The sequence below is a fragment of the Balaenoptera ricei genome, chromosome 16 (genome assembly GCF_028023285.1).
Source record: "Balaenoptera ricei isolate mBalRic1 chromosome 16, mBalRic1.hap2, whole genome shotgun sequence".
Taxonomy (NCBI): domain Eukaryota; kingdom Metazoa; phylum Chordata; class Mammalia; order Artiodactyla; family Balaenopteridae; genus Balaenoptera; species Balaenoptera ricei.
Genome location: NC_082654.1, coordinates 46003550 through 46030382, shown reverse-complemented (window position 1 = coordinate 46030382; position 26833 = coordinate 46003550). Strand labels below are relative to the sequence as shown.

At 37.9% G+C, this 26833-nt stretch overlaps 1 protein-coding gene across 2 annotated transcripts; it reads right to left on the bottom strand.

Annotated features, from left to right (window-relative positions):
* Positions 1–1158: 1158 nt before the first annotated feature.
* TFAM (transcription factor A, mitochondrial) lies at positions 1159–26476 on the bottom strand. 2 transcript variants are annotated; one of them, XM_059900341.1, is made up of 7 exons: positions 26216–26476; positions 25525–25643; positions 24181–24251; positions 23619–23768; positions 20494–20589; positions 15143–15199; positions 1159–1511 (listed from the first exon to the last, which is right to left on the bottom strand). In XM_059900341.1, the coding sequence occupies exons 1-7, from the start codon at positions 26314–26316 to the stop codon at positions 1374–1376; spliced, it is 732 nt and encodes a 243-aa protein (XP_059756324.1). In that variant the 5' UTR covers positions 26317–26476; the 3' UTR covers positions 1159–1373. The 2 variants fall into 2 exon arrangements, with proteins under 2 accessions (XP_059756324.1, XP_059756325.1); XM_059900342.1 differs by lacking the exon at positions 1159–1511 and adding an exon at positions 10161–13604.
* Between the last annotated feature and the right edge of the window lie 357 nt (positions 26477–26833).

Below are 26833 nucleotides of genomic sequence, written 5' to 3'. Positions count from 1 at the left end.
GTGGTTAAGAATCTGCCTGCCAATGCAAGGGACACGAGCCCTGGTTTGGGAAGATCCCACATGCCGCGGAGCAACTAAGCCCGTGCGCCACAACTACTGAAGCCTGTGCACCCTAGAGCCTGTGCACCGCAACTACTGAGCCCAAGTGCTGCAACTACTGAGCCCACATGCCACAACTACTGAAGCCCACGCACCTAGAGCCCATGCTCCGCAACAAGAGAAGCCACCGCAATGAGAAGCCTGTGCACCACAATGAAGAGTAGCCCCCGCTCGCTGCAACTAGAGAAAGCCTGCGCACAACAATAAAGACCCAACGCAGCCAAAAAAAAAAAAAGCATCTAAAATCAAGTCCATATTCAAATTTCTCGTCCTGAGAGTGTCTGTTACAGAAGTTTTGTTAAGTTTTTGACGCTGTCTTTTTAAATCCAGGATTCAACAAAACCCACGTAGTAGTGATGTGAGGAATGTGTAAGTGTAGACATGGCAAGATTCACTTAAGAATCACTAGATAATCAAGTACTAATTTTCCCATTGGAAAAAAGTGTAAAGAGGGCATTCTCAAAAAGCATAAATCTACAAATAGGATAGAGAAATTTTGTTTTAATTCTGCTTCATATTTTCTGAGTATTCCAGACTATTATCTACCATCCAACTGCACAGTGCATCAAAATCAAATTTTATTAAAAACATAATTCTGTTCCAGAGTTATCAATTTTCAGGCATGTCTTACAGCACAAGCATTAACACTACTCCTTAATGAATATTTGGGTTAGTTGGTTAAAAAAGAGATTTGGAATTTTAACAACACTGAATATTAAAATAGCAGTACAAGTCAGCAGATCCTTTACAAAACTTTCAAGGCATATTCACAACATTTATAGGAGACTGACACAGGATAGAGTTAAATTTTGTGTGTTAAAGGCGACTACATATAGTAATAACAAACACTGCCCTCAATTTGCTGTTCAAGAGTTTTGAAATTCTGTGACTCCCAACCATTTTTTTTAATTTTAAGAGAACTGCACTATTTTAAACGTTGTACATAACATACAACTTTCAAATATTTATTCATATTATTTTAAATTTGCACAATTTACATTCCCATAAAATGTGGCAGCACTGTACTCAACAGGCAACCCTTTGGAGGGCTCAGATATGCATTAATTTCATCCAACATGGTTTGGTTAAACACCACTCCCCAATAACACAATTCAAATTTCAGTTCCTACTTTACATTAATTGTGAGAAATCCCATAAAGTACTACAAACTTGCCTGCTAGCTCTTCAGTCTACAAACCACTACATTAATAATGGATGCACACCATGATCAGTGACCAGTCACATCATTTCTTTCAAAGTCTGTTGGTGACTGGTCACTGCAAATCTGTTATTCGATTCAGGCAGAAACAGCAAGAGTTGTAGTTGCATGGGCCCTTTGTCTCCCGGTGATGAACTGTTGTGGTTACTATGAACTGCAAAACTTCCTGTATGTAATGACTCCATCCAGGCCTCTGCAGAGAGACAACCAAACTCTAGCAAGGCTTCTAGCAGCATAAGGCAGTGTCCCTAGGATGAAATTCCTGACAACCCTGCCACCCCTGCCCCAACACACACACACAATTAAAATGCCTGCCTGAAAAAAACGATGCCAGAATTTACTGTTACTTCCACCATACACCTAATGATAGTCCCCTGTATTTACTAAAAAGGACTTAAAATTATGAATCTTTCCTCTGTATACTTAACTTGCAGTATTATATTACTTTCAGGTGTACAACATAGTGATTCAATAAGGATGTAACTTACAGCACAGAAAATATAGCCAACAATAAAATGTTGGCTATATTTTCTGTGCTGTTAAAGTTACATCCTTGTAACTTATTTTGTACCTAGTAGTTTTTACCTCTTAATCCCCTTCACCTATCATGCCCCTCCTCCCACCCCTCTCCCCTCTGGTAACCACTAGTTTGTTCCTCTGTATCTGTGAGTCTGTTTCTGTTTTGTAATATTCATTAGTTTGTTTTATTTTTCAGATTCCACATATAAGTGAAAACATACAATATTTGTCTTTCTGTGACTTATTTAACTAAGCAATGGCTAAATTTTATTCTTTCTATGGCTGAATAGTATTACATTGTATATATATACCATGTCTTCTTTATCCGTTCCTCTGTTGATGGATCCTTAGGTTGCTTCCGTATCTTGGCTATTGTCAATAATGCTGCAATGAACATTGGTGTGCCTATATCTTTTCGAAATAGTGCTTTCCTTTTCTTGGATATATATCCAGGAATGGAATTGCTGGGTCATGTGGTAGTTCTATTTTTAGTTTTTTAAGGAACCTCCACCATCTTCCTTAGTAGCTGTGCCAATTTACATTCTCACCAACCATATATTAGGGTTCCCTTTTCTCCACACCCTCACCAACACTTATTATTTCTTGTCTTTTGAATGATGGCCATTCTAACAGGTGTGAGGTAATACCTCATTGTGGTTTTGATTTGCATTTCCCTGATGATTAGTGATTTTGAGCATCTTTTCATGCGTCTGTTGTTCAACAGTATGTCTTTGGAAAAATACCTATTCAGTTTCTCTGCCCATCTTTTAATCAGGTTGTTTGTTTTTTTTGATATGGAGTTGTCTGAGTATATAGTGATATTTTGGATGTTAACCCTTTATGACACATATCATTTGCAAATATCTCCTCCCTATCAGTAGATTGCCCTCTCATTTCGTTGATGGTTTCCTTTGCTGTGCAAAAGCTTTTAAGTTTGATAACGTCCCATTTGTTTATTTTTGCTTTTGTTTCCCTTGCCTGAGGAGACAGATCCAAAAAATATTGCTATGACCTATGTAAAAGAGCATACTGCCTATGTCTTCTTCTGGGAGTTTTATGGTTTCAAGTCTTACACTGGTCTTTAATCCATTTTGAGTTTAGTTTTGTATATGGTGTGAGAAAGTGTTCAAATTTCATTCTTTTACATGTAGCTCTCCAATTTTTCCAGCACAATTTATTGAAGAGACTGTATTTTACCCATTGTATATTCTTCCATCCTTTGTCATAGTTTAATTTACAATATGTGTTTGGGTTTATTTATGGGTTTTCTATTCTGTTCCATGGATCTATGTTTCTGATTTTGTGCCAGTACCATACTGTTTTGATTACTGGAGCTTTGTAGTATAGTCTGAATTCAGGGTGTGTGATACCTCTTGCTTTGTTCTTTTTTTCTCAAGATGGCTTTGGCTATTTGGAGTCTTTTGTGGTTCCATACAAAATTTAGAGTCATTTGTTCAGGTTCTTTGGAAAATGTTATGGGTTTGATTTAATCTGTAGATTGCTTTGGGTAGTATGGATATTTTAACAATAGTAATTCTTCTAATCCATGAACATGGAATATCTTTCCATTTATTTGTATCGTCTTCAATTTCCTTCATCAGTATCTCATAGTTTTCAGAGTATAGGTCTTTCACCTCCTTGGTTAAATTTATTCCTAGGTATTTTAGTCTCTTTGATGTGATTGTAAATAGGATTGTTTTCTTGATTTCTCTTTCTGATATTTGATTATTAGTGTATAGAAATTCAACAAATTTCTGTATATTAATCTTGTATCCTGCAACTTTACTGAATTCATTTATTAGTTCTAACAGTTTTTGGTGGAGACTTCAGGGTTTTCTATATACAGTATCATGTCATCTGTAAATAGAGACAGTTTTACTTCTTCCCTTCCAGTTTGGATGCCTTTTATTTTTTTTCTTATCTGATTGTTGTGGCTAGGACTTCCAATACTATGTTAAATAGAAATGGCAAAAGTGGGCACCCTTGACTTGTTCTTAATATTAGAGAAGGAAAAGCTTTCAGCTTTTCATCATTGAGTATGTTTAGCTGTAGGTTTGTCATAAATGGCCTTTATTATTATGTTGAGGTATGTTCCCTCTATATCAGCTTTGTTGAGAGGTTTTATCATGAATGGATGTTGGATTTTGTCAAATACTTTTTCTGGATCTACTGAGAGGATCATATGATTTTTATCTTTTGTTAACATGGTGTATCACATTGATCAACTTGTAGATGTTGAATCATCTTTGCATCCCACTTGATCATGATATATGATTCTTTTCATGTATTGTTAAATTCAGTTTGCTAATATTTTGTTGAGGATTTTTGCATCTATATTCATCAAGGATATTGGCCTGTAATTTTCTTTTTCTGTAGCGTCTTTGTCTGTTTTGGTATCAGATTAATGCTAGCCTCATAGAATGAGTTTGGAAGTGTTTATTCTTCAGTTTTTTGTTTTTTGTTCTTTTTGGGCGGGTGGGAATAGTTTGAGAAAGATAGGTATTACTTTTTAAAATTGTTTGGTAGAATTCCCCTGTGAAGCCATCCAGTTCTGGACTTTTGCTTGTTGGGAGTTTTTTGATTACTGATTCAATTTCAGACTAGTAATTGGTCTGTTCAGATTTTCTATTTCTTCCTGATTCAGTCTTGGAATATTGTATGTTTCTAGGAATTTATCCATTTGTCCACTCTGTTGGCATATAATTGTTTGTAGTATTCTCTTATGATTGTTTGTATTTCTGTGATATCAGTTGTAAATTCTCCTCTTTCATTTCTAATTTTATTTGGGCCCTCTCTCTTTTCTTGTTAATAATGAATCTGGTGAAATGTTTATCAATTTTGTTTATCTTTTCAAAATACCAACTCTTAATTTCATTGATCTTTTCTACTGATTTTTGTTTTCCATTTTATTTATTTTCTCTCTGATCTTTATTATTTCCTTCCTTATGCTGACTTTGGGCTTTGTTTGTTCTTCTTTTTCTAATTCCTTTAAATGGTAGGTTGGGTTGTTTGAGATTTTTCATGTTTCTTGAGGTAGAGCTTTATTGCTGTAAACTTCCCTCTTAGTACTGCTTTTGATGAGTCCCATAGGTTTTGGAAAGTTGCGTTTTCATTTTCATTTGTCTTCAGGTATTTTCTGATTTCCTCTTTGGTTTCTTTATTGACCCGTTTTTTTTAGTAGCATATTGTTTAGTCTCCGTGTGTTTGTTTTTCCCATTTTTCTTACTGTAATTGATTTCTGCTTTTATATAGTCATGGTTGGAAAAAATGGTTATATAATTTCTACCTTCTTAAATTGGTTGAGGCTTTTGTGTGTGTGTGTGTGTTCTAGCATATGATCTATCCTGGAAAACGCTCCATGTGCCCTTGAGGAGAATGTGTATTCTGCTGTTTTGGGGCAACTTGTGTTTTAAGTCCAACTGATCTAACGTGTCATTTAAGAATACTGTTTCCTCGTTGATTCTCTGTCTGGATGATCTGTCCATTGATGTAAGTGGGGTGTTAAAGTCTCCTACTATTATTGTATTAGTGTCAATTTCTCCCTTTATGTCTGTTAACATTTGCTTTATATATTTAGGTGCTCCTATATTAGGTGCATGTATGTTAATGAGTGTCACAGCTCTTCTTGTATTGATCCCTTTATCATTATATAATGCCCTTCTTTGTCTTTTGTTATAGACCTTGTGTTAAAGTCTACTTTGTCTGATATGAGTATTGCCACCCCAGCTTTCTTGTCATTTGCATTTGCAAGAAATATCTTTTTCCATAACTTTACTTTCAGTCTGTGTGCATCTTTAGCTCTGAAAGTAAGTCTCTTGTAAGCAGCATATAGATGGGTCTTGTTTTTTTAATCCAATCAGCCACCCTCTGTCTTTTTTTTGTTGTTGTTGGCTGCACCAGGTCTTTGTTGTGGCATGTGGACTTCTTAGTTGCAGCATGAATGCAGGATCTAGTTCCCTGACCAGGGATCGAACCCGGGCTGCCTGCATTGGGAGCACAGAGTCTTACCCACTGGACCACCAGGGAAGTCCCCACCTTATGTCTTTTGATTGGAGCTTTAGTCCATTGACATTTAAAGTGATTATTGAGGGAATTCCCTGGTGGTCCTGTAGTTAGGACTCTGCACTTCCACTGCAGGGGGCATTGGTTCGATCGCTGTTCAGGGAACTCAGATCTCACATGCCTCGTGGCATGGCCAAAATAGATAGATAGATAGATGATAGATAGATAGATAGATAAAGTGATTATTGATAGGTATGTACTTATTGTCATTTTGTTACTTGTTTTCTGGTTGTTTTTGTAGTTCTTGTTTGTTCTTTTCTTCTTCTTCTAGTTCCTTCCCCTGTGGTTTGATGATTTTCTTTAGGGATATGCTTGTGTTCGTTTCCAGTTTTTTTTGTATCTATTGTAGGTTTTTGATTTGTGGTTACCGTGGGATTCATATATGTTGAACTATATCTACTTGCTTTTTTTTTTTAAGAATTTTTTTTTAAGATTTAATTTATTTATTTTTGGCTGTTGGGTTTTCTTTGCTGTGTGCAGGCTTTCTCTAGTTGCAGTGAGTGGGGGCTACTCTTCGTTGAGGTTGCACAGGCTTCTCCTTGCAGTGGCTTCTCTTGTTGCGGAGCACAGGCTCTAGGTGTGTGGGCTTCAGTAGTTGCAGCTCTCGGGCTCTAGAGCACAGGCTCAGTAGTTGTGCACATGGGCTTAGTTGCTCTGCGGCATGTGGGATCTTCCCAGACCAGGGATTGAACCCATGTCCCCTGCATTGGCAGGCAGATTCTTATACACTGCACCACCGGGGAAGTCCTATATCTACTTGCTTTTAAACTGATAGTTATTTAAGTTCAAAGACATTCTAAAAGATCTACATTTTACACCCCTCCCCCAAATTAGTTTTCGGTTTTTTTGTTTTGTTTTGTTTTTGGCTGCACCATGCAGCATGTGGGATCTTAGTTCCCTGACTAGGGATCAAACCTGTGCCCCCTGCAGTGGAAGCATGGAGTCTTAACCACTGAACTGCCAGGGAAGTCCCCACATTTGGTTTTGGATGTCATATTTTACATCTTCATGTTTATCCCTTCATGTTTACTGTAGTTACAGTTGATTTTACAATTTTTGTTTTTTAATCTTCATACTAGTTTATTCATACTAGCTTGATCCTCAATCTTTACTGTATTTTGCCTTTACTAGTGGGATTTATCCTTTCCTATAAATTCTTGTTGTAGCATTTTCTTTTCCATTTAGAGAAGACCCTTTAACATTTCTTTTAGACTTAGTTTAGTACTGATGAACTCTTTTAGTTTTTGCTTATCTGAGAAATTCTCTCTCCTTCAATTCTGAATGACAGTCTTGCTGGGTAGAGTATCCTAGGTTGTAGGTTTTCCCTTTCAGCACTTTAAATATATCATGCCACTCCCTTCTGGCCTGCAAAGTTTCTTCAGAAAAATCAGCTGATAGCCTTGTGGGGGTTCCCTTGTATGTGACTCTTTGTTTTACTCTCACTGTCTTTAGGATTCTCTCTTTAACTTTTGTCATTTCAATTATGATGTCTTGGTGTGGGTCTCTTTGGATTCATCTTGTTTGGGACTCTGTGATTCCTGTACCTGGACATTTTTTCCTTCCTCAGGTTTGGGAAGTTTTCAGCCATAATTTCATCAAATACATTTTCAACCCTTTTCTCTTCTCCTTCTGTGACCCCTATAATGTGAATGTTTGTATTCTTGATGTTGTCCCAGAGGTCTCTTGAAATATCTTCATTTTAAAAAGTTTTTCTGGGCTTCCCTGGTGGCACAGTGGTTGAGAATCTGCCTGCCAATGCAGGGGACACGGGTTCGAGCCCTGGTCTGGGAAGATCCCACATGCCGCGGAGCAACTAGGCCCATGAGCCACAACTACTGAGCCTGCGCGTCTGGAGCCTGTGCTCCGCGACAAGAGAGGCCGCAATAGTGAGAGGCCCACGCACTGCGATGGAGGCCCCCGCTTGCCGCAACTAGAGAAAGCCCTCGCACAGAAACGAAAACCCAACACAGCCAAAAAATAAATAAATAATTTTAAGTTTTTCTTTTTGCTGTTCTGATTTGATTTCCTGTATTCTATCTTCCAGATTGCTTATGCATTATTTTTTATCACTTAATCTCCTGTTAATTCCTTCTAATGTATTTTTGTTTCAGTTATTCTTCAGTTCTCTGACTGGTTCTTTTTCATGTTTCAGAGTTCTTTGAATTTCTCACTGTGTTCCTCTATTCTTTTCCCAAGTTGTTTTTTTTGTGTTTTCTGTTTTGTGTGTGTGTGTGTGTGTGTGTGTGTGTGTGTTTTATTGTTGTTTTTTGTTTTACTATTGCTTTGAACTCTTTATCAGGTAATTTATGTTTCATTTTTCCCCCCCTGGGGTTCCCCCCCCCCGTTCATTTGAAATATATTCCTCTGTCTTCTCATTTTGACTTCCTCTATTTGTCTCTATGAAATTAGGTGAAACTGTTACCTATTATGGTCTTGTAGGCATGTCCTTCTGTGGGAGCATCCTTATGCAGTCTGTGTTAGCCCAGTGGCTTTGGTGGGAGCTAGATCTGAAGTGAGCACAGGCCGTGTCTTCTCCTGGTGTGTGCTGATGGCAGCTGCTTTGATGGGAGGTATGGCTAGTGTCCAAGGGAATAGAGCTGGAGTCAGATGTGAGCTGGGACTTGTCCCAGGCTCAGTGGTGGTTGTCACCCTATTGGGAAGCGGGACCAAGTCCAAGGGGCTGGAGCAGGAGCCCTAAGGGAGTCAAGTTTCTTCCTGGCATGATGGCAGTCTCTGCCTTGCTTAGGGGTGGTGTTGAGGCTGAGGGGTTGGAACAGCACTTCTGAGCTGGCTTTGCTTCTTCTCCAGTGCACGCACACATGCGTGATGGCAATGGCAGGCTCCACCTTGGTCAGAGGTGGGGTCAGGGCCCAAGGGGTTAGAACCCCACCTCTAGGCTGGCTTGCTCTTTCGCTAGTACATTCGCACACGTGCAATTGTGGTGGCAGTCTTTGCCTTGGTCAGAGGTGAGGTTGCGGACAAGGTGTGGGAATTTCACCTCTGAGCTGGCTCTCCTTTTTTCCCAGTGCATACATGTGTGTTGGCAATGGCAGTCTCCACCTTAATGGGGAATGGTGCCAGTTCAGGTGGGACTGGAGTGGGATCCTGGTGCAGACTGGAGTGTACCCTGGGGTGTCCTGGCAGGCTGGCCAGAGCACCAGTTTTCAATCTGCTGGTCTGTGCTGGGACTGGGAGCAAATATGTGTGTGCTCTTCAGAGTGGAGTCTCAGTTTCTTACAGCCCTCCAGTAAGCCCCAGTGGTCTTCAAACCAACTAAGAGGGCTGTCTTCCTAGTGCCAGACCCCAGGACTGGGATGCTTCATATGGGGTGTGAATTCCTTGCTTCTTAGAAAGGATCCCAAGCCTGTGACATCCCAATCTTCTGGATCACCTGCTAGGGATGTGGATCCTGGCTAGGATGCTTCTCCTCCCTATCAGACTCTGTGTACAACAGCCTTGGTTGTACAAGAGCTGTTCTGCTAGTCTTCAGATCTCCTTCATGAAGAATTGCTCTATACATAGTTGTATTTTTGATGTGTTGATTGGGCTAGGTGAGTTCAAGGTTTTCCTACTCCATCTTGATCCCACCCTGTCTCCAGATCAAACAAATTATTTAAATAGAATCTTAGAGTTGGGTATAACCAATCAACTTTTTAATGTGAAGGCTGATGGTTGGTAGTCTCTATAGTAAAAAGTCACTATGTCAGAACTGTATAATTGACCCTGAACATAATGGGTTTGAACTGTGTGAGTCTAACTTATATGCAGATTTTTTTTCAACAGTAAATACTACAGTACTACATAATCAACAGTTGGCTGAATCCACAGATTTCTGCAGAACTGCGTATATAGAGGAACCGTGTATACAGAGGGCCAACTATAAGTTATACATGGATTTTTGACCACATCCCTAACTCCTGCACGGTTCAAAGGTCAACTATACTGCCTTCCTTATTCTCCTCTTATACATGACTTGTGGGGGTGGAGAAATGAAATTGGATAAATCTTAAATTAATATAGGCAAAAAAGTAAATTCAATATTTTCTTGCACATCACATGTAAATCAGACACCATTATGTAACGATGATTTAAATGACATTAGGGTGATTTTTAAATGTTTAGCTTATTTAAAATTCTTGTTTAGGGTCAGTTTTAAGTATGTAGCTTCTTAGCCAGTAAAAAAAAAAATTTTTTTTTAGTATTTTTTAATGTGCTAGAAAATAGTTTCATGTTTCATGTATTTTCCATTAAATATAATCAATTATTTAATCAATTACCAAAAGTACTTTATTTGTGAACAATGTGAGAGACTGATGATACTAGCTTTGTATAGTTTTACTTTCTGTTTGGAAGGTTTTACAAGTTCAAAGTAATAAATATGTTCATTTCTTATTCTTCCCAAAGGTTCAATTTAAAAAAAAGTATTTAAAAAAAAAAAAAGTATTACAGCTTTAAAATTTCAAAACATACAGTCTGTGCTTATAACATTTTCAAATTTGTCTGTAAGAGCTTGGAGCTTTGAAAAGAAGGAGGGAGAGTGGCTGTGAGGAGAGGAAAGTAAGAGAGTATTCTTGAGAGAATTCTTATAGTAAAAAGATTGATAAAATTAAGAGAAATAATGGGTATTTATTACTTAACTATATAAGAACTTCCTGCTGCTTTAGCACAACCTGGTGGTGATTAATTTTAGGTACAGTAAATGTCAGAAAAATCAATAAAGTTTTCTAGTTACTTTAACTCTACTTGTAGTAATATCATTTTAATTCAGAAATTTAAATATACACATTCATAGCCAACTATTTAAAAAAAGAAAGTGGCATTTCCAAAAAAGGAGTTAGCCAAAAGCAACAGCAAAATTACATGATTACAGTAGGCTGAATCTGCACATTAATATCCCTTAAACATCAGAAAGTAAAATAATTACACACATACCCATCATCAATTTATTTCAAAAAATCTAATACTGGTACTCTAATGAACAAAAGTATAAACATCTCTTTATGACCAACTGCTCAGAAAAGCATAAACACTGCTTTCATTTCCTCAGCATCTTTTCCCTGGCACTATTCTTTAGCTCTTGCAGCAATTACTTTGTTGGGTCAATTTAAGAAAAGTCTAAAAAGTAAGGTGTTATATGACTGGCCACTGGTTATTGATATAAGCTCTTATTCTTTATAACAATAGAATATTTGTGTATATTGTTAAACTGGATGGCATTTGATATATGGCATGCCAGTCTTCAACAGGTACTGAAGTTTATTAAGAAAGGTGTGAAATCAGATTATCCTAATATTTAAAGTATTAATGATGACATTCTTTTAGAAACAAAGAAAAACCAATAAAACGATATTATCATAAAATGGTTTTGCTCTAGCTCCTTTCACTGTTTCATACTTTTCTTCCCTACATTAAGATGTAAATATTTAAGAACTTACCAGACACTGAACTTCCCAGTATATTCGGGAAGATAAGATTTGAATTTGTTTGGTATAAAATGATATAGGTAGTTAAATGCTAAAAGAGCTCAGAAAGTAATTGCAAAGATGTGTTTTATACTACACTTGTCCTGCAGGTGTTTACGTAACTCATTTCTCTACCTCACCCATTCTATAATATTCATTACAAACACTGACTCCTATCTGCTCCCTAGGCTCATCTGAAGCACAGAACACAGTAAATTATTTGAGTGATTATTTTCTCCATTCTCCTGAGGATGATACAAAATCAGTACCATTCTAGATGCCATAGGGAATTAGGGCTTAATTCTCTCCTGGAAACCTAATTGAGAAAAGCTTGTGATAGACACTAGCACATGTCCTTTTCTTCCCTAACCCTTACTCCCCAAAATACTCTAGCCTCAGACCCATGGTGCCTATCTACCTAATGGCAGACTTTGTCCTGTATTCCTATCCACAGGGGAAAGTTGTTTGAATACACTCAGCTTCATATATTTAAATCTTAGGCTTCTCTTAAGCTATATTTTTCTCTACAGTCCCTACCTTTGCCAAATTCGGTATGTAAAAAGTCATTTTTTCATGACTTTTAACTTATTTTCTATCCACAAACTACAAAAATCTTCATTTGTTTCTGGAGATCTAGAATACACAATTTTTTGGCATAATATTTTGTATAATATAAATATAAATTTTGAGTTATCTTATTCCTGTGAACTGATGATGACAGTTGAATACTTTGCTCAAAATGCTGGTGAGGATTTTGAAAACCTTTGCTTGACTCTCCTAAGAGGATAAACAAATGCTAAAGGATGGTAAGGTTTATATGCTAACTGGCAAATTCTTAAGGTTTATTTTACTGAGCCATAGCAAATAATTTAAGAGCATCTCATTCCACACTGGACGGGTCAGTCCTTGCAGGCTATCCATCTCTGTAACAACTAGTCAACTCTGTCACTGTTGCACAAAAGCAGCCATAAACAATGAGTATGGCTGTGTTCCAATAAAACATTATTTATGGACACTGAATTTCATATTAATTTTCATGTGCCTTGAAATATTCTTTTTTTTTAACCATTTAAAATTGTAAACACAATTCTTACCTCACAAGGCCATGAAAAGCAGGCAGTGGGCTGGATTTCGCCAACAGGCCAGAGCTGGGTCCCGTACAAAGGCTTTTATATGTTACGCAATATGTTTAAAAATTACAGGCTCCAAATCTAGAGACAGGAGACTTATGTTTTTTTAGATCTCTCATTTTAAAACTTATACCAAATAAGTTCTCTACTTTCTGGATAAATATACTCACATAAGAGAAAAAATAATTCAGAATACAAATTCCTACTTTAAAAAAACAAACAAAAAAAAACCCCCCAGAAAGCTGTAAAATGAATGTCTCACCTTAAAACATATAATTAGGAAACACTTAAATTTTTACTCTATGCAATATAAAACAATATGCATAGATATGGTACATAATTTTTTAGTTTTTAATTTAGGAAAAAAAACAATGAGGAAAAGATATATAAATTTCTCTATCCCTTTTATAAAAGTTGCAACTGACACCAGAAATCTCTTGCATGTACAACCATCAACTCTGACTACAATATGAATTATACCTAGGATTTGGAATTTGCCAACATGAGTTCTGGATGCTCTATTAAAAACGAACAATTATATCACAGAACATTATGGCTTCTACAAACTTTGAGACACTTCTGAAAAGGAAACGCCTGCCTCCGTAATATAAGGAAACAAGAATATTCTTTCCATAGTCATAGAGTATAAAAAAACTTCACAGTCTGATTTACCTTTATCAAAGGTAAAATGATTCACGGTTACATTTCATGGATTATTTTGATGCTCAGTGGTTCCTAAACACAAAATACATTCCGCATGAACTCTTATCTGTTTGGGTTTTCCAAAGCAAGACACCAATACAAAATGTATTGAATTGGCTGGCAGAAGTCAATGGGCTAAAGAAAAGAAATTAAATATAAATGTTTACCAACTTTTATCCATTTTAATTTTAAACAGCTTTGGGTATTGAGACCTAATTGGTTTCTTGTGTCTATCCATTATGAACATAATTCAATCTTCTATTTTAAGACTTCTCAGGGTCACTATTTTGCTGTGTATTTCACTGAACGTCGTACAAGATCATCTCGTCCAACTTCAACCATCTGTTCTTCCCAAGATTTCATTTCGTTATAATAACGAACTTTATCATCTTTAGCAAGTTGAATATATACCTGAGAAAAAGTGTAATCGTTAAAATGATTTCTTTAGAGGAATCTTTGCAATTAATTTCTGGAATGCTTTCCTATATATACTCTAGAAATTACCTTACTATTCTACATATATAAGGGGGGATTGGAAACGAATGTTTTTGTGAGATAAAAATTAGATGAAGAAAGGTAAGAGATAAAGATTTTAAATATTAATGAAGTTGTTACAATTTCAGGGCTTGGAGTATGGAAAAGGAACAGGGGCAGGGTGTGACCATCACTGGATACAGTGACACTAAGTTATGAGTGACACTGTTTTAAATACCAATTTTATTTGCAGTCAAAAGCTACCAGGGGGCTTCCCTGGTGGCGCAGTGGTTAAGAATCCACCTGCCAATGCAGGAGACACAGGTTCCATCCCAGGTCCGGGAAGATCCCACATGCCGCGGAGCAACTAAGCCCGTGTGCCACAACTACTGAGCCTGCACTCTAGAACCCACGAGCCACAACTACTGAGCCCATGGGCCACAACTACTGAAGCCCATGCCCTAGAGCCCCTGCTCTGCAACAAGAGAAGCCACTGCAATGAGACACCCACGCACCGCAACAGAGAGTAGCCCCCACTCGCCGCAACTAGAGAAAGCCTGCACAGCAACGAAGACCCAACACAGCCAAAAATAAATTAATTAATTAAAAAAAACAAAAAACAAAAAAAACCTAGCAGGGACTTCCCTGGTGGTCCAGTGGTTAAGAATCTGCCTTCCAGGGGCTTCCCTGGTGGCGCAGTGGTTAAGAATCCGCCTGCCAATGCAAGGGACACAGGTTCGAGCCCTGGGCTGGGAAGATCCCGCATGCCACGGAGCAACTAAACCCGTGCGCCACAACTACTGAGCCTGTGCTCTAAAGCCCGCGAGCCGCAACTACTGAGCCTGTGCGCCACACTACTGAAGCCCACGTGCCTAGAGCCCGTGCTCCGCAGCAAGAGAAGCCACCACAATGAGAAGCCTGTGCACCACAATGAAGAGTAGCCCCTGCTCACCGCAACTAGAGAAAGCCCACGAGCAGCAACGAAGACCCAATGCAGCCTAAATTTATGTATGTATGTATGTATTTACTTATTTATTTATATATAAATAAATAAAAGAATCTGCCTTCCAATGCAGGGGACGTGGGTTCAATCCGTGGTTGGGGAACTAAGATCCCACATGCCTGCCGTGGTGCAACTAAGCCCATGTGCCACAACTAGAGAGAAGCCAGCACGCCACAAGTAGAGAGAAGCCTGTGCACTGCAATGAAGAGCCCATGCCGCAACGAAAGATCCCGTGTGCCGCAACACAGCCAAAAATAATAAATAAATAAATAAATATTTTTTAAAATAAAATAAAATGAAGCCAATTAAAAATAAACTACCAAAAGAGAAAAGCCAAACTGGTTCCAAGAATATGAAAATAATTTTAAAATACTTCGTGTAATATAAGTATATCACATGAATCAAGCCTTGCTCTAACATATTCTCATAGATATTCTAACTAGACACTTGAGGCTAAAACCATACTACTTACTTGCTTTTGAGAACTAGAGAGATTTTTCCAGCTTTCATTTACAGCTTTCAGCTTTACCTGTAAAACAACATATCTTTAAGTACCAGATATAGGGATTTCAACGATTAAAGAAAAATTTTTTTTATTATTCATTCCAATAACAAACACTCAGATATCAAGAATCACAAGCAAAGATTCATCAATTCTTAACATCTTTTCTAAGTAAAAATTATTAAACTGTTAAAATGTACAAAAATTAATGGTATGAAGGTATTTAAAAAGGTATCTTTTTAAAATCTGAGATATAATTGACATATAACATTCGTTTCAGGTGTACAACATAATGATTAGGTATTTGTATATATTGCAGAATGATCAGAGTAAGTCTAGTTAACATCCATCACCTTACATGGTTACAAATTTTTGTGTGTGATGAGAACTTTTAGGATCTACTCTCTTAGCAACTTTCAAATGTGCAGTACAGTATTTACTACAGTCACCATATTGTACATTGCCAGGACTTATTTATTTATAACTGGAAGTTTGTACCTTTTGACCTCCTTCACCCATTTTGACCCCCACCCCCACCCACCAACTCTAGCAAACACCAATCTGTTATATGTGTCTATGAGCTCTTTTTTTAAGATTCCACATATAAATGAGATTATACGCTGTCTTTCTCTGATTTTTTTTCACTTAGCATAATACTCTCAAGGACCATTCATGTTGTCACAGATGGCAAGACTCCCTTATTTATGATGGCTGAATAATATTTCACTGCATATACACATTTTCTTTATCCATTCATCCATCAATAGACACTTAAGATTGCTTCCATGTCTTGGCTACTGTAAATAATACTTCAGTGAACATGGGGGTGTATATACCTTTTTGAGTTAGTGTTTTAGCACAAGGGTTCTTTCTACCACATCCTTACCAACACTTGTTATTTCCTGGGTTTTTTTGATAATAGCCATTCTAACAGGTATGAGCTGATATCTCATTGTAGTTCTGATTTACATTTCCCTGTTAGTGATGTTGAGCACCTTTTCAGGTACTTGTTAGCCATCTCTATGTCTTTCTTTGGAAAAATGTCTATTCAGATGATTTGCCTATTTTTTAATCAGATTTTTTTTTTTTTTTTTTTTTTTTGCTGAGTTGTATGAACTCTTTAAATCATTTGCAAATATCTTCTCCCATTTGATAGGATGACTTTTCATTTTGTTGATGGTTCCTTTTCCCGTGCAGATATTTATCTTTTTGGATTCAGAAACATTAATATTCAAGTATAAACTACATTCTGTCATAGACTAACTTCAAAGACTAAGTGTTTTATTTCCTCTCTGTAGCTTAATGTTTTCTTCTAAAATTTGTGCCAACACGTTTAGGTGTAGTCATAGGAAAAATACAACACCAGTTCTTATTCTACTTAGCTGAACTTAACTATGTGACTTGGAAAAAGTCATATTACCTCCCTTAGGCTTGGTTCTTCATCTATAAAACTAAAGGGATGCAGGGATCCCATTGCGGGAGGAGAGGCAGAGAGGAGAGTGAGTACACTTCACACAGCTTGTGCTGTTGCTACCAGAGAGCAAAGACTGAAGGGAAAAATGGGTGGGTGGAGAACAAGGGGCAGAGAAGAGACAGAGGGACAGGAGAAGGAGAATGTGAGGGAAAGAGGGATATGGTTTGAAAAGTACCTGTTTAAAGCTAGGAGAATATCATCAGTGATTTTAAGGAGAAGTGGAGTTAAAACAATGAACTTTACTATCTATTCTGACCAGAACTTTGACTGAATTTTATTTTCCTATTAAGAAAAAATGAGGTACCAGATGGTATCCGAGCCTATGTTTTGAATATTTTAAACTTACCTTTTATAAACACAGTTAGTATATTCAGGGACAGTTACTAAATAACTGTTCTCTTAGCTTTGGAAAGAATTGCTTTGGGCTTCCCTGTTGGCGCAGTAGTTAAGAATCCACCTGCCAATGCAGGGGACACGGGTTCGAGCCCTGGTCCAGGAAGATCCCACATGCTGCGGAGCAGCTAAGCTCACGAGCCACAACTACTGAGCCTGCGCTCTAGAGCCCACAAGCCACAACTACTGAAACCCGCACATCTAGAGCCCGTGCTCCACACAAGAGAAGCCACCGCAATGAGAAGCCCACGCACCACAACGAAGAGTAGCCCCCACTCGCTGCAGCTAGAGAAAGCCCACGCACAGCAACAAAGACCCAACACAGCCAAAAATAAATAAAATAAATAAATTAATTTTTTTTTAATTGCTTTAATGCTCTCAATTCTTTCATAACATATCTTTTTGCTTATATTTAATCCATAGGGACTTCCCTGGTGACGCAGTGGTTAAGAATCCGCCTGCCAATGCAGGAGACACGGGTTTGATCCCTGCTCCGGGAAGATCCCAAATGCCACAGAGCAACTAAGCCCGTGCTCCACAACTACTGAAGCCCACGCGCCTAGAGCCCGTGCTCACAACAAGAGAAGCCACTGCAATGAGAAGCCAGCACACTGCAACAAAGAGTAACCCCCACTCACCACATCTAGAGAAAGCCCATGTGCAGCAACGAAGACCCAACATAGCCAAAAATAAATAATAAAATAAATAAATTCAAAAAATATATTTAATCCATAAAGTTTCACACTCAATGCATTAAACAATAATTTATGAAGTTGCATGAATAATCTTTCAACTAAAAAAATAAATCATGAAAAAAAATTAAAGGGATGGAAAGATATTTGCTTTTGTTGCTTCCTAAAACCCCATTAAATGAGCCCTTCCACCATGTGAGGACACAGTGAGAAGGTGCCAGCTATGAACCAGAAAAGGGCTCTCACCATGATGGTGCCTTGATCTTGTATTTCCTAACCTCCAGAACTGTAAGCAATAAATTTCTGTGGTTTATTTATTTTTTTAAAATTAAACTAAAATTTCTTAAGGCATAAAAACCACATGGACAAAGACAACAGGAGAGGGCAGTACTAACACAGCATTTTGGAAGCTGAAAAGCAGGTGGAGAAATGATACCTAAACCCAAAAAAGTAAAAGGCAAATTGATTTACAATGCAGCACCAGACAGGTATAAAATAGAGGTGAAGGTCAGGCTAAAACATGAGGATCGACTGAAAGTCTGTTTAAAACAGAGGTTAAATCCCCATCATGGGCAGATTCTATGATATTCATCCTCTTAAAAGGGTAAAATAGTTACTCTGTGGATACCCAGTACAGTTGGTGCAATGGTAACATGCTGAAAACGGAGATTTAGTGAAAATGTATATCCCAGAAAGAAAAGCAAAAAAGGCCAAGAGAAAACAATACAGAAAAGCTAATAAAACTAGAGGACCAGTTCAGAAGATGCATAAACAAATAATAAGAGTTCCAGAGAGTCAGAACAAAGAGAAAAGAGAAAGGGAGAAAAAAGAAAACGGATCACTGTCAAAAGACCAACAATCAAAACGGCTTTACACTTCTCAAAAGCAATTTAAAAAGCTACCAGAGAAAGGAGCAATATTTTTAAATTTTTCAAAGAACATGATTTCCTAGAATTCTATGTCAAGTCAAACTATCAAACAAATGTAGACATTTTTAGACATGCAAGAACTCAAAAAATTAATCTCCCATGTACTCTTACTGGGGGAGATGCTGTAATAGAATCAGTAAACCAAGAAAGACAACAGAAGAAGCAAAAGCACCACAAGGATGATGATGAAGATCCAGGATGTCAGCTATGCACTAAGCATAGAAGGCAACAACCAAACTGGAACAAACAGAATATTTAATGGAACTGACAGAATATTTAATGCATCTAATGTACTCTAATGTACTCAAGCTAGTGAATATTGAAGAATTTGGGTGGAATTATGGATAGTACATAAAAAACTAAGCAAATACAAAAACAAGACATAATCAATTTCAGTGAAAGTTTTGCAAGAAAGGAAAAATAATCATAGCAAATGGAACACCTCAGCTATGAATATGGTTTACATTATCATAATAATGTTAAGTACTCAATGTTGATCTAAACAAAATTATGATAACTATATTGGGAGGTAGGATGATGGAAATGTGAACAGTGGAATAAGAAAGAGTTAAATGTTCATCAAATAGTGAGAGGTAATGCCTAAAATATATGTAATGCTTAGAATTTTAAAAAAAAATCAGGAAGTAACGATACAGAACATTATTTAGAAATATGGAGGTAAATACCACAAGAATCGACTAAAACAGAATGTATTAACTCTGGAGTAAGGAATACACGGTAAAACTAGTATCTTTCATAACAAGCCTTATTTTGATTCTTTAAACTATGAGGGTGTATTTTTTACATGAATAAAAATGATAAATAATTGAGTTAATTTTAATTTCCAGGGATAAGGCCCAGCCATGAAGCTTCTGAAGTGATTCCAACATGCAGTCAGAGTTGAGAACCACTGATTCAGGATTCTCAAGCATATAACCTTCTTATACTAATAAGAAAACTATCAATAAATCCAAGGTAAGTTAGTGACTGAGCAAATTCCAACTAAAAAAATAAATAGGCTTGCTTTTTTAGTAATGCAGGGCCATGGAAACTAAATTTAAAATCCCAAGGGGAGTAAATCAGTAAAAGTATATAGCCAGGAAAAAGTACATCACATATATACATTATTTAATCATATGTTCAACAGGATTTGTAAAATGATCTAAGTAACCCAAAGAAGCAGAGTGGCAAAAAACCTGTATCTCAGATTGACAAGAATTAGGAATCTGAACAGACAACTTCTCTTACCATGGCTTATTATAAAAGGAAAAATAGAATTGTCAATTTGGAGCCTCTAAGAAGGAAATAAACGAAACACTAAGCCACAGCAGGAACAACAAGCTTTTTTTTTTTTCTGCACATTCATATGACATTCACATGTGTAATACATTCCTGTGGGCAAAACTAAAATTTTATTAAAGGATATAACATGAAGCCATAGGTTACACTCAAATCCCAGTACAAAATATTACACCTCAACCCTACTTTCCCAGTGACTGTAAAACAGTTAAGAACTGCTGGATAAGAAGTCTCCAGAACTTTAACAACCCTACAAAGCTGAAAATTTTATATGTTTTTTGAACTTTAAAAGTTGACTCTCTCTATATATATATATAGGCAACTACATATTCAAATTAATTGTATGTGGTAAGAAAAAGGATTCATTTTTAAAAGAGATACAAGAAAGAGGGCCTTATTTGTATATAATATTTGTTTATAGTAATTTACCACTTTTCTTCACCATTTGACATGTGGCACCCCTAAAATTTCCTGTCTAGGTATTTTAAAACTTAGAATAAACAAAAATTTTAAAAATAAACAGTTCTGTTTTACCTGTGATGTACCATCCTTAGCTTCCTGAAAGCGTTCAGCTATAAAAATGTTATAAGCTGAGCGAGGTCTTTTCGGTTTTCCAAGCATTGTTAACTCCTAAGTAATAAAAATGGAACAGTGAGATAAAGTTTTAACCTCTATGAGACTTAATTTCACCTACAGAAAAACTTTATTCACTACTATGCATTACAGAATGTTCTTTAAAGTGAACATTATGATTCTTATATAAAGTATGTGATTGTTCCCTCTTGGGGTCAGAATTTTTATAGTACTGTTTTGAAAATTCTAATAGATTTTGTGAGTTATTTTTCATACAAAAACATTTCCTTTACATATTATTTTCATGGTCTCCATGAACTGAATAACTGAGCACATATGTACAAAATCTTTTTGTACACTACCATCTCCTTGGCCAAAGCACTACATGTCTCCACCACAACTCAAGAACATTAGAGTATCTGTTTAAAAATCTCTCATTTCATTTCCTTCCCTGCATGTCTCTCAACCTTTAACACTCAACAGATATGTTAATTTCAATTATTTTTACTAGGTATCAAAAGGGGTCAGGGGGATGCATTATCTAATGAAAGATATTGCATCATCTTAACTTATTTAGTTGCTGAATTTGATAGTAATTTGTAAAATGATGGAGCTTTTAATGGCAATTTGGTTACAGTCAATAACAAACCCAACTTTCATTCATAAGTAAAAGTAGGGCTTCTCTGATTTACATGTAGAGATCACTTTCATGGCCCTGAACCTCTCAGTCAGGAAACTAGGCATTTTACAACTTAACTATGCATTTCCCCTTTTGTTTCTAGAGCTACTGCTAGGGATTTCTCTCCTAGGTGCTTCACCTCCAACTTCCTGGTTCCCACACTTCTCACCTACTCTCTAACCAGTTGGAACTGGGAATCTAATGGAAAGAAAAATTCCAACAGAGAGAAAGAACAGAAACACTCAGACTTCAGGTTTCCGGTTCCACATGTAAGAAGTTTGGAAGTCACCACTCCATCCTAACAAGTATAAAGCTGAACAGACTGGAAAATCAACAAATCCTCTTGGATGCACAGAAGAGAGGACACATGGCAAACTGCTGCCCCCAAGACTGAAGAGACAGACACAGACAAGTGAACACAGGGAGTCTAGGCTTACCAGAGCCAAGGCATAGGCTCATTAAAAGACCAAGACGTAATCACAGGACTGTAGAATGCTTCCCTTGTCCCCATGCCTCACCACATTACTAAGGCCTATATACAGCATTTCCTTTTACCCAGCACATCATGTCCAGCTATCAAGAAAAAATTTCAAGGCATACTAAAAGGCAAAAAACCTAATTTGAAGAGACAAAGCAATCCTCAGAACTAGATATGGCAGGGATGCTGTAATTATCAGACCAGAATTTTAAAACAACTGTGATTAATATGCTAAGGATTCTAGACAGCTTGCAAGAACAGATGGGCATTGTAAGCAGAGACGGAACTCATAAGAACCAAAGAGAAGTGCTAGAGGGGCTTCCCTGGTGGCACAGTGGTTAGGAATCTGCCTGCCAATGCAGGAGACACAGGTTCGATCCCTGGTCCGGGAAGATCCCAAATGCCGCGGAGCAACTAAGCCCGTGAGCCACAACTACTGAGCCTGCGCTCTAGAGCCCACGTGCCACAACTACTGAAGCCCGCGCACCTAGAGCCTGTGCTCCGCAACAAGAGAAGCCACCGCAGTGAGAAGCCCGCGCACCACAACGAAGGTAGCCCCCACTCGCCGCAACTAGAGAAAGCCTGCGCACAGCAACGAAGACCCAATGCAGCCAAAAATAAATAAATAAAATAAAATAAGTGCACAATCATTTTTTTTAAAAAAAGAAGTGCTAGAGATAAAAAACACTAACAGAGGGAATTCCCTGGCAGTCCAGTGGTTAGGACTCCGAGCTTCCACTTCAGGGGGCACGGGTTTGATCCCTGGTCAGGGAACAAGCTGCATGGCGCAGCCAAAAAAAACAAAAAGAATCCTCGAAAACCCAAAAGCAAAGAGAACAAAGACTGAAAAGAAAACAGAATATCCAACAATTATGGGACAACTACAATAGGTATAACACACATGTAATGGGAATATGAGGAGAACAGAGAAAGGAACAGAAGAAATATTTGACTAGGAAACCCCTTATATCTGCCCAATCCTCATTTCTGGTCCTCCCCACTCTAAGTACTGGTTTGGGTGCATTAAGTAGAAAGGGAGAGCAAAAAAGGGAGAGTAAACCCTAGTTCTCAACCCTCCAAATACCATCCCTATGCAGAGACTCTTATTTCTCACTCTTAGTATCTTTTCTGGCTTCCTTTTACTAATTGGATCAGCAGTCTCAGATTACTATCATTGAAATGAAATTGGGTGAGTCCTCACCCGAGTGCTAGGAGGGCTTAAGACATTAGGGTTAGGGAGAGATCCTAGCACCTCACATTAAAGGCTAGAATCTACTTTTCCAGAGAAATAGTTTTAACTCTGATGACCCTTTTCTATTGTATATGTACTGGACCAGCAAGTTCTCCACCTCACACCTAATACTACAGAAAGATGTAGTCTAACTATCAAACAATGGAATTTATATGGATTAATACCTTAAGCTGGAAACCACTAATTTTGAAACATGTGGGGTTTTTAATGAGGAAAAACAGGATTTCATTCTAAAGGCACTTCTTATTTGATAAGATACAATAGGCACTTTTTAAACATTGTTAATTAATTCAGTCTATTAAGCAATATTCAGAATCAAATTCACCATTACCTATAGAACAATTCAAATCAGTACATTATTCTAGACAAGATCCAGAAGCAAGATTCTTGCTATTCGTGATTTGGCTGTTTTATAACTCTGTTCCTACAGCTTTCATGCCAGTCCTAACTATATATCTTAAATTCAGATGCATCCAGAAGTAGCAAAAAGGGTTTCCAAAACAGACTCAAAGGCAAGTGGTTCTAGTGGCAGAAGGGAACTATCCTATTTTTTCCTAACTAGAGTACACTTGATGACATTCTACCATATCATCCAAATAAGACAAAAACACCTATACTCATAGATATATATATTTCAGTTATTTGCCAAAGGAAAAGAATATTTCAATGATACTCACTCTCTTTTTTATTAACGCTTTCTTTTTTAAACGTTTCTGCATGATTTCTTTTTCCAAAGATACAATTTGGCTTGGAGTTAGTTGTTCTTGAATTCTGTTTATCTCTTCTTTGTATGCCTGCCAGTCTGTCCTGTAAGCATCTTCATATATCTATAAATAAGAAAACTCATATAAGAAGTCAATAAACTGTTGTTGACTAATTAAACATAGCACACCTGTCAGGGAAAGACAACTACATGACTTCAGGTAAAGACAGACCGAATCACCAAGTGAAAAATGTGCTCTCGGATCACATTTATAAGTCACGTATTTTTCATATACATGATTACCGAGGGGAGAGTCCAGTAATTAGCCTTCAACTTCAAATTGCTGCCAACCCTTCATCGCCACTCCCATACATCCATATTCTCATCATTTATGTGGATCAGAAGGTATGAAGTTCCTTTGTAGATAATGGATGTTAAAAAAAAAAACTCTGGGTCATCTGGTTCCTTAAAGGACATGACAATTACTCTTAACTACAGAATAACTGGTCAGCAATGTTGAAAACTTATATGCTTACCTTTTTCTCTGCATCAGGAAGTTCCCTCCATAGCTCAGCGATTTTTTTAATTAGTTCTGAATTTTTCGCATCTATGAAATGAAATAAAGTAAAAATTGATGTCACAATTTTATGTCTCAGGATCAATTTCTAAAGACTTCCAGGAAAGCATAATCCATTAGCTCTAAAATTAAGTATTTTTACAGATACCTCTATACCACACACAACTTAATACAATGATTTAGCTTTTCTCTAACCAACTAACTTAAATACGATAAATAATTTAATATTTTCTAACATTGTTAAAGTCTGTTATCTAATAATTAGGGATTATCACTTACCACCAAAATGGTCCTCAGAAATTGATTACTAGTTTAAGTCATTGTGTAATCAGTGTCTACAAATTTTTTACTTCACATTTCAATCAAAACATTTTTTTCAAGTCTTTCAGGAATTATCAAGTTCATTAAACCTGACTAAACAACAAAATATAGTCTTGATTCATGTAACACCACCTTGTATATCAATTACAGAAATACCATTTGCTAACAAACTAAATTATACTAAAACCAATTCATTATTCCCCATTGCCTTCCTCATCTTAACTGGAATGACAGGGTAAAAATGATTTAACAAACCACTTGTTAGTTTCAACTCCTACATTTTAAAAGATATGAGTACTGAAGCATGTCTCTTAAACCAGTTCTTTATAATGTAAGACTATTAACAGCTCATTTGATTTTCACAAGTGCCCTGTGATGTACTGCATGTGAAAAGGCTTTTGAAATCATAAGCAAAGGTCAGCAATTACTAACTTAGTCATTATCTTTACACTGTAACCTAAATAAAGACCCACACCCTTTCTAGGGAGTCAACAAACCTCCTAACTGGAAATCTTTCAGGAACTCAAGAACTGACTTTCAGTGAAAAAGCTCCTGAAATTAACAGTAATTTGTGTAGAGCTTTAAAGTTTACATAACATGTCCACATAAGTTATTTCATTGTAACTTTATTAATAATTCCCAGTGGCAGAAGCAGGAGCTAAGCAAAAGCTAAAATGATTCATCAATGGTCCTCTGGGCCAATGGCAAAAAGGCCCAAAATTCAGCTTTTTCATCCTCTTCCCTGGGTGCTTTCCACTTTGCATGCTATTTTAAAAATACCTTTCGCTAGATGTCAATTACATTTAAAGCATTTTTATTTGGTAAAAAATATGTTATACCTCCTATTTTACAGAACATCAAACAGAATGGTTATGTTACTGCATTCACTGGATGCTTTGGTAGTGAAAATCAAGTTTCCAATTTAACTGCTTAGTGGCCTCTTTATTACATCAAAGAAGAGTATATAGCCCAAACTCCTCACCTGGGTTCTGAGCTTTAAATATGGGTAGCTGTTCTTTAGAAAATCGAACGTATGAAGTCATAGGCTTCTTTGGATAACCAATGAAGTTAGATGAAAACCATCTTGGTACATTCGCAAAACTACATACAAATAAAAAGAAAATAACCAATGTTAAGCATTTAAGTGCCCATATTCGTAAGGATCTGAACAGAGATGCCAAACAAGATGTCATCAAAATGCTATATATCTGACACCTTCGACGAGAAAGATAATGACATTTAAAATCCTGTCCTATCCAGAAGCAAAAGCTTCCAAAACTTAAGTCTCAAAGCCCTTACCTCCTAGGAAGGGCAGACAGTGGACGAAAGCGTGTACACTCCAGCTCCTGGGCCCCGCCTCCTTAATGCCTAGATGAAGGCAGGAGACTCTAGGAGCGACTTCGTAAGGAAAGCAGAACGGGGTGCTCCAAGGTTAGACAGTAAAAAGGGGCGGGGAGGAGGGGAAAGGTAGCCGGAAGCAAGGCACGGGGTACTGATGCAGTAAGGCCTGGTCTCAAAGCCACCATCCCCGTGGCAAGGTCGAGGTCTGAATCACAGGGCCAACTCGGCCCTGACCTTTTAGGAGGGGCAGAAAGCGCAGAAAAGCGTCTACATTCCAACCCCAGGGTGTCCTGAGCCCTGCCGCCTCCGGAGGCGCAGGCGAGCAGTCCTACCTGAGAGGAGAGCGCAGTCGACTGCCACATCCCGCGCAGAGGTCCGCTCCTGACTTTCCCAGAGCACTCAGCACGCCCCACACGCCCCGGAGAAGCGCCATTGCATCCGCAGACGAAGCACTGACCAGGCCCCAATCTCGTACAGCGCCCGGGCACAATAAAACAACCCCAACAAAAACGACTTGAACCCGTAGCTACCCCCTAATTTTGCTATCAGGCCCGCCACTCGCAAGGCACTATGGGACGTCGGTTAACATCCGGTTTAGGTGGGGGCGGGGCAAGGAAGAAGGCGCAGGCGCTGTAGTGGTTTCCTTGGTGGGCGGGACTACGAAGAAGTAGGAGGAACTCGGGGGCGGAGAAGGGAAACCGCCGCCCGGCTCAGCAGTGCCTCGAGGGGGCACTGCTGAGCAGCTTCTGCACCCATCCGCAGCCCGCCCTCCGCAGCCTGTTCAGCCGCTGGCCCAGGAGGCTGACGGAAGCACGGCGGTGGCCTCACCCGGACACGGTACTGGCTGGCCTGTGATGACTGGAAGGACTAGTACGTAACAGACAATTTTACCACAGTGTAGCTGTGCCGCCCACGCTTCTCTGAGGTCAGGTTGCTGGGTGCTACGCGCC

Coding starts and splice junctions, on each gene's coding strand:
- TFAM (XM_059900341.1), bottom strand. CDS start 26,316: ATGGCGCTTCTCCGGGGCGTGTGGGGCGTGCTGAGTGCTCTGGGAAAG. Junction 20,590..23,618: donor AAGCGTTAATAAAAAAGAGA/GTGAGTATCATT, acceptor TTTATTACTTAG/GAGTTAACAATGCTTGGAAA. Junction 15,200..20,493: donor CTAAGGATGGTACATCACAG/GTAAAACAGAAC, acceptor GTTGTTTTACAG/GTAAAGCTGAAAGCTGTAAA.